Source organism: Suillus subalutaceus, assembly GCF_016647625.1.
Source record: "Suillus subalutaceus strain FC151 chromosome Unknown DFJ58scaffold_126, whole genome shotgun sequence".
Lineage (NCBI taxonomy): Eukaryota > Fungi > Basidiomycota > Agaricomycetes > Boletales > Suillaceae > Suillus > Suillus subalutaceus.
In genome coordinates, this window is record NW_024540375.1 from 37,810 (window position 1) to 50,251 (window position 12,442).

Here is a 12,442-nt window from a genome sequence, read left to right on the forward strand (position 1 = left end):
CTTCTGATAAACCAGGTGATATGCTGTCAGGAGGAGACTCTTCAGCATCACGCGACGAGTGAGAGCATCATCGATATACTGAGGGCTTGGCCTGGGAGGTCTGAATGATGGCAGAGTCAATAGCCAATGGCGAAAGTAACAGATCACACAAGTGGTAAAATGTGCCTGCAACATGAGGAAGTACCGTCGTGCATCCTTAGCTCGGCCAAAAAAAAGACACATCTAGAACCTGAAGCCGTACTGACAAGGTTTGCAACGCCATGTCCCTGAAGAGAATGAAACAGTATTTAAAGGTGACGGGAGAGATGAAGAAAAAATGCCTGAAGACAGCGAGACCGGTTATCCGAAGGAGTCAGAAATTTAATGAGTTAGGTAAGGAGAAGGTGCAGCTGGTTGCTGTAAGCATGTTGGAGAGCTGGGAGAGTATATTGGAGGCTGGATGGGTCCAAGCTTGTGGTGTACTTGGTGCCACTGCGACGTGCGTGCACCAGTCAAATTTTAGCCGTGGAAAAATTCAACAGCTTTGCACAATTTTCCGGCCCTTCAAAGCTTCACCGCCACTCAGAATTCACGGTTTATTTCGATTCACAAACGCATACACAACTAAAGGTAGCGGGAATTTTTGCCAGACCTGTACCCTAGAAGAAGGTACAGGAATGACAGTAATATGGTTTGTACATAGGTGGTAATACAATTCTCAAAAAAAACCAAGAGAAACAATACATATCGCTATAAGTTAAGGACTGTTAGGCTTGGAATGGTAGAGGCATGTAATCCTCTGGTAACAGCTCTGGAACGCGTCGCACGCCACGCTCACTATCATAAAAAGTTTTGAGAATCTAACAATATATCCATCATGCAAACCACTTACATCTCGTCCACAGCGACCATAAGGTCGTAATTGATTTCCTGGCTCACAACAGAGTCGTGATTGTAGCTTGGGTGAGAGCGCACGAAATTACGAATCCAAGTCGCGGGTGTCTGTAAAGAGCCTAAAAGTGATTTAAGCACACATCCGAAAAGAAAAAAAAAAGATATCTGTGCCTATCGCGCGTCTGCGGACAAGGTCGAGGTATTTGCTTATTTGCAACCTGTCTTCTTCATCGATGTCTAAGGTGTCGAGGTAAGCCTCGACAACGCCAAGCAGACCAGGGAACTTGGATCCCTGAGATAACTGTCAACATTTGATAGGAAAAGAATATATAACCACCTTTCCAACGAAAATCTCTTCCATAGTCATCTCCTCATACTCATCTTCAATCGGTCCATCTTTCACATACAATGGTCTAGGAACGCGGGAAAACCAATTGCGAAGTAATTTCTCCTTCGCTGGAGTACTTTCCACAGGCGAACATGATCCACAGCACGAAGGTGGAGTAATGGTAGGAGTAGTATGCCCTGGGGGAAGAACGTCCTTTCGGAAATAAAATTTGCCGGAACGAGCTGCGTCTCTCCTCTGCGCACGGGCCATGTTCTGGTCAACCTACTACAACATCAGTCAAATGACATCGACAAGAAATATCCGTTTGAACCTTGGAAATAGGAATATAGAAATTAAGGTTGAATGCTAGGATGGCGCGGGAAAGGAGGACGATGAAGACAGCAAATGCAGCGTTCTCAAAGTCTGTCATTTGCACTTCCATAGTGCGAAACTCTACACGCCAGCCGATGGGAGAGTTTGGTGGGGGCGGTTTGAATCTAAGAGTCTGCCAGTTTGTGGATTGAATACTCTGACAAGACGTTCAGGGTAACAAGAAAAGTAGGACGAAGAGTAATATCACCTCGAAGTGGTCATTGCTAGTAGTGTCATCTTGATCAATGGTTTCAAAGAATACAGCGAGAGGATCTCGAATGAATAAATGTGCTATATGCTTGGCAAGCATCTCATCTATGCCTAAGCCCAAGGGAGTCAGTCGTAATAAAGTCATAAAGGCCCCATACTCACCGTGATTACGAAGACGTTGCAAGATACCTTTATTATAAGGTGCAGGGACGTCGTTGTATTCAGGTTTGTTCATCCAATCATTCGAGATATAGAGGTCAACGCTGTCGTAACGGGACTTAGGAATTATGCAGTTGTCTTTTGAGGGCTAGCATACTCATTTCAGAAACCCTGATAAGGAACTGAAATGATACTAACCTTCAAACCGCGTTCTTCTGGTGTGCGATCATCGGCGCTGCCGGCGATGACATTCCAGCGGCAGTCTACATCAGCGAGGTAACCTCTCCATGCAGGACTAGCTGCTGTCAAGGCTAGCTGCAAAACATCTCAGTACGCCAAAGGGTTGCCTCGGAAGAGCACCTGCGCACCATAATTGGCCCAACGGGGACAAGAGCGTCATACATGCGCCTTGCTTCATCTACCTTGCAACTCTGGAAAGTGAGCTGCAAACAGCAACATCCAAACCCGAAGCCCAATGCGTCCATGTAAATATGATCGATCAATGCCACACCGTTCTCCGCCTCTGTTCACCGGTAGATTAAATACGTTTTAGTAAATGGGATAGGATTGCACTGGCGCTTACCTGGATCTTCTGGGTAACGTCGCGATGGTATAGTGGGGTCGATGAATGGTCGAGGCGTTCTTTTGTCAATGAATATGGGAAGGTTGATTGCGACCTTGGAGCCCCGTCTACTGCGGGCATTAGCTACTATGATACTAAACAAATTGGATAAGTCCTGCGCCCATATGCAGTCAAAAAGGCTCAAGCACTGACGGGAAACGTGGGTGAAGGCTCGTAATCTCCTCAGGCAAAAAGAGGCTGTAACTAGACTTGGCATCTTCTGACGAGAAATTTGGTTCAGTGAAGGCGCCGTGCGTTCCAAGGCGAGGGAAAGATGTGAAGGTAAATGGGATTTCATTTGCCTTCAGGTGCTTTCTTGTGAGCGTACGTCTTGTTAAAGCCAAGGTTCAATACCAGGCAGAATACCCGCAGACATCGAGCGAGACGCGACATTACCTGTAATGCATATTTGTCTCGACGGATAACAAGTCTGAGATAGAGCCCGTGTACGGAGAGCCAGGAGTCGACTCCAGCATGTATCTTCCATACTCTGGGTGGAAAGTCGGAACCGTCACGCTGAGGGACGAATCTATTACGGCGCTTGTCCTGAGGATCCAAACACTCACTGGGCAGGTGTATCGTCGTCGGTGAGTTCGCCTACGACCTGACCAAGCTTTGTGAGGATCTCAGCCTGGCGGAGAGAAAGTTTTGCATTCTTTTCCTCATCGTCAAAGGTAACGACCATGTATTCCACCTTTCATTATATATGTAAGCAGGCAAAACTGGGACTGGCAATACTTACCTCGTCTCCCCACAGTAACTCATCACACCACCTGTCCTTGACTCGATCCCAAGTATGGAGGAACTGCGTGATACCATGTTCTCGAACATGGTCTGTATACCGCTTTGTTTCATCCCATGTTAAGGGTGTTCCGAGGCACAGGAGGCCCATGACGTATTGCGGGCACAAGTTTGTGCAAGCTGCTTCAAGCTTGCTGGATATATAAACGGGGGTACGGGATGCGAACTCATCATGAAGGTGTCCTATTATCAGTCGGAACTTACTCGGTTCCTTCGAACAATTTCAAACCGAGCAATGAGTGCCCCCTTAAGAGCGTAACGACAAGACCTCGAAAACCTTGTCAGCTGCAAATTTGCCCAACTTACCCGAGTAGTAGGAACAGCGGCGACAAAAACCTCTTGACCACGAAAAGGACAACTTTCTTGTGATGGTGTGACCTGTTATCACACCGAAATTGTTTGGCTCCTGCAGCAAGGTACGAACATTAACTCAGTGACAGAAAGAGTGAAAATACCAATAGACTCATGAGTGCCAATGTAAGGTTGTTGCTTGCTGAGCGCTGAGCGGTGAACCAGGTCTTCGCTTCTGCTTGTAAATGAGGTACCAAGTATTATGGTGACTAGTCACTATGCACTTTCTCTGATGCATTGGTGGTACATATAGCGGCCAGGATGTTCTATTGGGTGTATTCTAGTTATGAATGATAGGAAGAAGTAGGGTGAGGCTTGGGCTGGCTGAGTCGGGAGGCCAGAAAATGTCGATGAACCGACCGAAGACTATGCGACAGTCGAGACTTCAACATTCCACGCTAAAGTAACTGCTCTTGAATTTCATCGAGGAAAAGGGATGAGTTGGCATCAAGAATGGATGTGATAAATGAGAGGTCCTGATACTAGTTGAGAATACGAAGCCTGCCACGACAGCGAGTAAATGGATTTCTTGTCTGTCCAAAATCTGGGTGGTTATAAAATTTTGTACACATTTTGCTGACTGCACCCAGCAAGTCGAGCTGTCTTCTGCTACTCAAAACAATCCTCACCTGTAGCTGTTCCGTGAGATTTGCACACTGCGGCAGACATGATAGAGCGTGACAAGTCACAGAGCAAACACATTTCAAAGAAGGTTATGGGCACAAATATATACAATCAAGTTGCGTGGACTGAACGTTTTTCATATGCAACACTAGGCTAACAGGGTATCGCACACTCCCGGTCAGATGATTCATAATGAAAAGACCCCCAGACTCTACTCAGCATGTTCGCTTTAGCTTAATGTTGCGGCCGCATCACCAAACGGTGAGATATAATCCACGTATCCCCATGTTGTCTAGAGGCGCTTATTCTGTCAGTTGTCATTTCCCTGGCTCTGGCACGCTCCTACCAAAGCACGTCATGCGGATTCAATGTTCCACTAATTGACATAACGTCAAGATCATGCAAGTTGGATGTTCTCCTGAGGACTTTCTAACGCTCGCCTATGAATTTGATATATAAGTTCAGGGTATAAAGAATCTATTGTTTGCGAGGTTCATGAATGATACGCATGTTTCTCAAGCGAATTGATAGCGTGCTAGTCGATTCTGTGATGAGGTCCATGCAGATCGTCGCCCTCATCTGGTTATGGTCGTGTATGCCGCCACCCATCCCAGCTTGGCTAGTACCAGCATGGCGTGCTTGCTTATACCATTTACAGCGAACTACATAAGACCGCCTCCAGTTTCACGGAACAGGACGAAACCTCAACTTCAGGACTTCTCTTACCCATTGAGTCAATGGAGAACAACTTAACCAATCAGCAAGTAATTCCACTACTCTTACCCATTGCGTCGATGGAGAACAACTTAACCAATCAGCAAAACTCAACCAATCAGCAAAACTTAACAAATCAGCGAAACTTAACCAATCAGCAAGTAACCCGACTGCTCCCGGACCATTGATTGATCAAGTTTTGTAGGCCATCCCAGTCGGTACCAGACCATTGGGCGGTTCCAGACTTCAATAAACATCCTATACCGTCCACATTATTCCGTTCACTCTGTATGATCTCACTGGGAAGACCGTCTCTCGAACATCACTGGAAGTCTAAGATCAACGATGATGAATGGGAGAAACATAGGAAGACTTTTATTGACAGACTGAGTAATACTAACATAGTGGTAGGAAATATCGGTATGACCTAACCATGTACTGATTTATGACATTCCAGACGGGCTTGGTATGTAGCACTTCTTAGGGTCAAAGAAAAAAAATCTAACACTGGATTGCAGGTGCTCACTACTTCGGCAGTCTTTCTTTCAACACAACCGCCACTGACATCATTTCTTCCCTACACTATACGCGGTTGCTATATCTTAGCTCTAGGATCTTTCGCACATGCCCTCGGCGGCTTGCTTTCTGGTTTAGCTGTGGTCAACATATACGAAGCCTGTGATCGAATCTGGGCTAGAGATGTTTGTAGCAGACCTGACTGCACTTATACGTATTCACAAAATTGCAGGTCCTGACGGCTACACGCTTTCGACTGTGCTGTACACTTCTGTTCATCAGCTGGCCGACTATATCCCTCACAATTTCTATCTTCTTTTTGATGTCATGTGAGTGGTCCTATATTGATACCGAGATCGATCTGATAGTATCCCATAGCTCTTATGATCGCGTGTTACGCTTCTGGAGTGTGGTGGCTTCAATTCTTGACAACAATAGAAATATTGTCCTGGGCGTGGTTGCCCGCTCTCTTCGCTTGGTGTGCACTCAAAGAGACTCTTCCAAAAAACATGCGGGCATCCAGACGGCAGACTGGCACCAGGCTGCCCTCCTGAGGTATGTATATGTGCCTTCAACGAGCTATGATGAATTGTGTAACTCGCTACTTAATCAGGCTGTGTTTGAGCACGTGTACGGCGAATGCGCCAATTGTCTTTGGGTTACACCCAGAAATGATACATGTATATTATCAGAAGTTGGTGCCCGCAGTTGTCCAGACTCAGTGGCATTGTCCAGATATCATGCTTTACTGTATAGGGGTTTCTTCTTCTGCTATCCAACTTTGGACTCTCAAGCGAGGTGAGCGCAGGTGTGTTTCTTTCGAATGATCAAGACCGAGTTATCAAACCTTTATAACGAAGTTTGGAATGCTTCTCGGCAGCAGGCAGCACTGCACGACTCAATGTGGCGCAAGGTAATTTCCGTGGTTCATGCCAGCATGTTGAATTCCTGGACAAAGGGCTTCACAGCGCCTATCGTAGATTGATGCAATGCATTGAAGTCTAAGACCAGGACACATTATATCGGACTAGCCGATGTGACAGACCATAAGTATGCGTGCGCGTGCACATCGCTGCGCTCCGGAAACAATTCCCATTGCGACCTGCATATGCGACAACTTTCAACGACTCGTAAGGTCTCACTCTCCAACGCGCTGTACTTGTATATTATATCGTAGCGGCGGCTCGCCGCCAGCTCCCGACTCCCCTGACCGGTCAATTCCTTTACTTGATTCCTTCCCAAGAAGGCTTGTACAACGCTCCATGATCTGTGCAATACATGTCTCTACCTGTCTCTGTTGTCTGGCCGGCGTTTCCCAGATTCATGTTCAGCACCCTTCACAGCCTCTCCCGAGTTCCTTCAGACACAGGCTACACAGGAACGGCCTTTCCGTCAACGTCATCCATTTAGCCCTGTTCATGCAGAATCTCGTTAGCTTTAGTCCACCCTGTCAGTCTGCCCAACGCCTTTTGTATTCGCAAGCTATCGAGGTCGCCCTAAGTTATGGATAGTATCCTCTTACATTTGACCGGCCCATTCCACATCCCCTATTTACCTGCACTGTATCAGTTGTCAGTCACTTTCATGTCTCTCTTGACGCGTGCGGAAGATCGGTGGCAGCCAGGACACTGGACAGCAGTGCAGAGAGCGGGAGCCGACAGTGCACTTAGGTTATCTACATGGCACGTATGAGCAAACCAGCATTTAATGTGGCTACAAGAGACGAATGCATGTCCAAAAGAACCGCGCTAGGCTGATGGGGAAAGCGCCGGAACACAGTACAGTGCATGTATGGCGCTATCTCAAAGTGAGCGCGTGAAAATAAGATGTTATCCTGTTCAGGCGTACCAGAACATCAGATGTGGCACTCTCTACAGAGATAGCATCGGTGGGAGGGAGGGAGCTTTGGCAGCTCAAAGCGTGAAATTGGAAGGGTCACAGAAAGCGAAGACATACAGCAGCGCAGGGTGCTGAACAGCCAGACACGTGCGAGAAATGCGGATCGGCGAAACGCCTAACGTTTAGATTGGAATGAGACTCGTCCTTGGCAGAAGTTTCGAACGATGGAATTGGACCAACATGAAACCAAGACAGCGTGCGAGACCTTGTAGACCGCAAAAGAGCGCCCAAAGTAGATGTCCAGCGCAACAAAACCCATGCATCGTAGTAAGACAGGCAGACTGACATAGGGACATACCAACGCAAAGCGCAATGTGGGGAGAGGAAAATTTTCCAATGAGGTAGCATATGCGGCCTCGCTTGAACTTTGGGTAGTCTATCTAGGCCTGAACTTTAAACAATTCGCGCGCACATGTAAATACGGGTACCTGGACGTTTAGAGATTACAGAACCCTCCCCACTTCGTGGAGTCGGGGATGCAGATTCGCACAGCTTGAGAGCTCACTAATGTTAGTAGAGTGTGATGACCATGTTGCACGTGCAGGATTGCAACAAGAATAGACATAGGAAGGTAATTGACGAACGAAACAAACTGAAACCAAATGGACCAGGAGTTGCCTAAGGAATTGAGATGAGCGAGAAGCAAAGCGCTGGAAGGCTGACACCTTTGAAATTATGGTTTGAATAAAATGAGAGGGAAATTTTTTCATTAGGAACGGATTTAAGACGCGATAGAGAAATTTGGTCGCATCTGATGCACAGGCAGATCTTGGGAATCGACGAGATGGGGAGATGATATTGCAGTAAGCTATATGTACTCGGATAAGTTACATGAAGTGTTGAGAAACTGCTCGACACGAGAAACAATGATATTCATGCGGCAATCTAGGATGGATAGCTATCAGCCAAATTCCAGGACCGGGAAGTAGCAACTGCACAGTCTGCACTACCGCCATTGGACAGGGTAATGTTCTGGAAGCTGTGGAGATGGGATTCGGACGCATGTATACAGTGCAGTCGAGCAAGGCGGTTATGACTCGTAAGGAGTATTCTTGCTAGAATGGTGATGGCGAAATTACTTGTGTCTTGAGCATCTATGGAAACGAGGTAGGTTAGCGTGGTGAAGCGGCTCGAAAACGCAAAATGCACGCACCTCTGCAGCTTTGATAAAGACACGCACAATCCCTCGACCGTGCTCAACACCATCAACCTCCAGTATAATGTCACAGCTCATTCCAAGCACCATACCCATTCGAACTTTTGAAGATCATGAGGGGATCGTAAAGGCAGTCGCAGTATTCCCCGATAAGCGACGAATAGTTACAGCCTCGAACGACAGGACACTTCGTCTTTGGGACTTGAAGACAGGTGTTGTGTTGAAGAAGATGGAGGGGCATAGCAATCGGGTGTGGACATTGGCGGTATCACGAGATGGTCAAATAATAAGTCATGCAGGGCCACATCCGTGGCACATCACCAAAAGTCCCAAATCTAGATATGGGCCATATCTTGCCATATCATATCACAAGCCTCGGGCCTGTCACGGCTTTTGAAACTGAAAATGATCAATTATACCTAGCTACCTGATGGAGCATGGATGCATGAAGGGCCAACCTTAGTGCAGCAGAGAGCGGGTGAGAAGGGGCCTCAAGTTCAAGTCAGTACAAGGTTAGCAAGTCGTCGAAGCGCTTGATGAGACGAGAGACAAATTGACGATTGCCGATTCTCATTTTGTGCGTTACCTTTTTGAGTCACTGTAACAAGATATCGACGCATCTAAAACAGCGGGACTACGATTCGTATACGATGTGTCTAGGGGAGACTAGTCTTCAGGTTGCTCTTCGGTCAATAACTTGGAGCTCTGGAGATTTTGAAGAAAAATGTTGCAAAATATGGGACTCCCTACTAGTGCATCAGGACACAAACTGCCAGCTGGTAGGACGCTGCATAGGCTAACATGTTCAAGTACGTGTGCCCTGGGGCCTGCAGGCAGGTCTCATGTCCACAATCAATGTTCAGGACAGGACACCCGTCATCTACTTTCCTGCTAAAGACTGGATAATAAGTCATCGCGAGCCAGACGGTTTGGAAAGGAGGTCCTCGAACGTCTGCTCGAGATTACAGTCACAATCGCATCGACCAAACAAATAAAATTATCTTCGTTTGAAGCTAATTAGTCTACATAGCACGAGGTAACAAAACGCCGACGCCCATCGCCACGTACACCATACCCGCCATGACACAATACACCAGATTCCCTCCAAGATACTGTCTCTCAATGCTAATTGAGAACGCGGAGTTAGCTGCAGCTGGTCCAACAGCACGCATAACAGAGACGATCACTTGTGCAAACCCGTTTGTTGCGCCTACGGACGCTCGGTTAGGAGATGCCACACTGATATACATAAACGAGACGCCTTCCATAACACATCAGAAATATCAGTGAGAGAATGACGACGACAAACCATATGCAAAATTCATGCAGCTCATAAGAGCGACTTGTAGAGCCACCAAAGACCATACACTCTGAACAACGCCACTAGATCTCGCCAGGGTATTCGATACCGGGAGGAGAGCAATCATAGGCAGGGCGCACGTTACGGCGAACAGCCAAAGTTTTTTGGCACCCATGATGTCATGAAGCCTAGCGAAGGCTAATGGCTGCATTACGCCATTTACAATTCCCTGGACCGCCAGGATGGTTCCAATGGTTGGAGTATCGAGCCCTAGACCACCCAACGATATGGGAGTAGCATAGAACACGGGTTGTACAGTGCGAAATGCGATATCAATAAGGGCAATACTGGCGTAGCTCCCGGTTGCGATGAGTACACGACGAACGAAAAGAGCTCGAATGGGGACGGGCTTATCGCTGATCGAAGATAATACTGGCGGGGGTTCTAGAGCGGGTAAAGGAACAGTCTTGCGCTTTTTCCAAGATAGCAGTTGACTAATGTTTATTTGGGGAGTTGTGGTCTGCGACTGATATGAAGATTCATCCTGTCACACGATGGGACAACATACCTCCTTCAAGTAAAGAAAAATGACAACCCATGTCAACGCTGATACCGTGGCAGGGACCGCGCACGGCAAGAAATAAGGATATTTCTTCAAAAATTCAGAACCCCCGAAGATATTAGGGAACCTATCCGCAGGTCGCGCAAGTTGTCCGCCAATGAGTGGCCTATGGTTGTTTCAGTACATATGGGGAACGAAACTTCACGGAACGCACCCAAGTGTGGTACCGCTGGACCAGGCAAGAGGGATGAATGCCCATGCACGGGCCATATTAGTGGAATCTGTCATCTCAGCCACCATGCTCTTCATGACGCCAATGTTGCCATTGAGTGCGCCATTCAGGCAACGACTGTTGCAATAAGATGTAAACGTTAACTCAGAAGAAAATAGCGTAGACATGGGACAGACCTTATTACCAAGCTCCAGAATGTTTTGGACAAACCGAAGCAGAACATTGAGAGGGAGAGTCCAAACAGTCCAATTAGCACGACAGGTTTACGACCGATGTAGTCAGAGAGACGACTCCAGTGGAAAATGGTGAGGGCTTCTGTTGCAAAGAATAGCGAGTGCTAGACCGTAACATTGAGATTGCCACAATGAAAGCGTTCTCTACTTATCCACTTACCAACAACCCAACATAAAACGAAACGAGCGCTTCATCTCCATGAGTGATCCCAATATCACGAATGAGCTATGTATAGCATAATCAAGTTATAACTTTGTCTATTTGAATCTTCAACGCTAAACGCTGACCTGAGGCGCAAAAGGTGAGATAACTTGCGATGTCATTGGCTCTGCAATCTGCAACACCAGGATCATTGAGAACTGGCGCCATAGAAGAGGTGTCTGTGATTTCTTTGCCGGAGCATTTCCCTTTGACTGAAGCAAAGGCGTTTCCTCGTCTAGCTGTTGAGACGCGGGATCAGGAGACATGCCAAAATGATGATTGCAGAAGTATGGGAGACAATGCGATGATTGATCGAGGGAGCATTTTTATTGTGGGCGCGAGTTAGGTAGATCGGCTCCCAACCGGTTTCTGATACCCTAGTGCTGCTCTGACTCAATTCCAAAATTTAAAATGTCGTTGAGTCGAAGTCGATACTAACGATACGGCCGTCCTCTTGTAAATGGTTAAATTTAGGCGGACACAAAACCTTTCCTGATTTGGCCATAGCTACCACATTAAGATTGATTAAACCTTCGCATGGTAGGCGCTCTACACCTTGTTGCAGAGTATCCTCGTCCTGATCCTCGAGCCCAAGTTAGTTACCTAAACCTTCCTAGCTTAGAGCTATGTAGTCTTGCTAGACCTTGTCAGGCATAGTAGTATTCCTAAACCTTCAAGGTCAAGGTTTACTATGGGTCTGCCTAAGCAATTTACGAGAGGGAGGACGGCCGTAAGGTCGAGCCGAATCATTGACAACGACATTTTACTACTAGTAGAAGAGTCATACTAGCATCAGCAAAAGACAGGACCCCGGCTGCTCCCTATACTGCATGTCCACCGGTAGCGCCTCACATGCCCTCCAAATCACCCATCCTATGGTCCTAAAATGTGCGCCTCACGAGCCTGTAGCACCCACCTTATATCCGTCGGTAGCGCCCCAAGAGGCCCTGGATCCTCCTCGATCCTGGATCGGAGGGGGTGTTAGAGGGTGTTAGACAGCCCAGACCGACGACAAAACTCACACTGATGTTCGATTGATTACAGACCGACAAAGTGATTCACCATGTAGACCAATTTGGATTATGTCTGATGTATGGTATACTTGGACAGAATATTGTCTATGTAGTCAAACGAGGATCAATCCATTCTTTTCATCATTCAATCTCTGCACCCTTGAGAAGCCTGCTCCATGACCTGGCGAAACATCCTAGACGAGCTGAAAAAAGCTGTATTGACAGTCAGCAATCAAGGACCGGCATCTGAGAGCATCTCCGGAGTTAAGCACTTG

General features: G+C 47.1%; 3 protein-coding genes across 3 annotated transcripts; 1 reads left to right on the top strand and 2 right to left on the bottom strand.

The window, feature by feature from the left end:
* Positions 1 to 746: 746 nt before the first annotated feature.
* On the bottom strand, positions 747 to 3,456 carry DFJ58DRAFT_916491 (glutamate-cysteine ligase-domain-containing protein; the record flags this gene model as incomplete). Its single annotated transcript, XM_041395479.1, has 14 exons — positions 747 to 816; positions 872 to 992; positions 1,045 to 1,165; positions 1,211 to 1,483; positions 1,533 to 1,730; positions 1,782 to 1,894; positions 1,946 to 2,090; positions 2,141 to 2,257; positions 2,311 to 2,465; positions 2,526 to 2,659; positions 2,718 to 2,894; positions 2,961 to 3,110; positions 3,131 to 3,258; positions 3,307 to 3,456. The coding sequence occupies 14 exons, from the start codon at positions 3,454 to 3,456 to the stop codon at positions 747 to 749; spliced, it is 2,052 nt and encodes a 683-aa protein (XP_041239441.1).
* Positions 3,457 to 4,942: 1,486 nt separating this feature from the next.
* Positions 4,943 to 6,207, top strand: DFJ58DRAFT_808550 (uncharacterized protein). The gene is made up of 7 exons (XM_041391301.1): positions 4,943 to 5,114; positions 5,135 to 5,157; positions 5,260 to 5,461; positions 5,573 to 5,755; positions 5,803 to 5,899; positions 5,949 to 6,124; positions 6,184 to 6,207. Exons 2-6 carry the CDS (start codon positions 5,135 to 5,137, stop codon positions 6,122 to 6,124), a joined length of 681 nt encoding a protein of 226 aa, XP_041239442.1. The 5' UTR covers positions 4,943 to 5,114; the 3' UTR covers positions 6,184 to 6,207.
* A 3,440-nt stretch (positions 6,208 to 9,647) lies between these two features.
* DFJ58DRAFT_707899 (major facilitator superfamily domain-containing protein) lies at positions 9,648 to 11,580 on the bottom strand (the record flags this gene model as incomplete). The annotated part of the gene is made up of 7 exons (XM_041383770.1): positions 11,241 to 11,580; positions 11,113 to 11,178; positions 10,896 to 11,056; positions 10,702 to 10,836; positions 10,494 to 10,653; positions 9,935 to 10,445; positions 9,648 to 9,886 (listed from the first exon to the last, which is right to left on the bottom strand). Exons 1-7 carry the CDS (start codon positions 11,418 to 11,420, stop codon positions 9,648 to 9,650), a joined length of 1,452 nt encoding a protein of 483 aa, XP_041239443.1. The 5' UTR covers positions 11,421 to 11,580.
* Between the last annotated feature and the right edge of the window lie 862 nt (positions 11,581 to 12,442).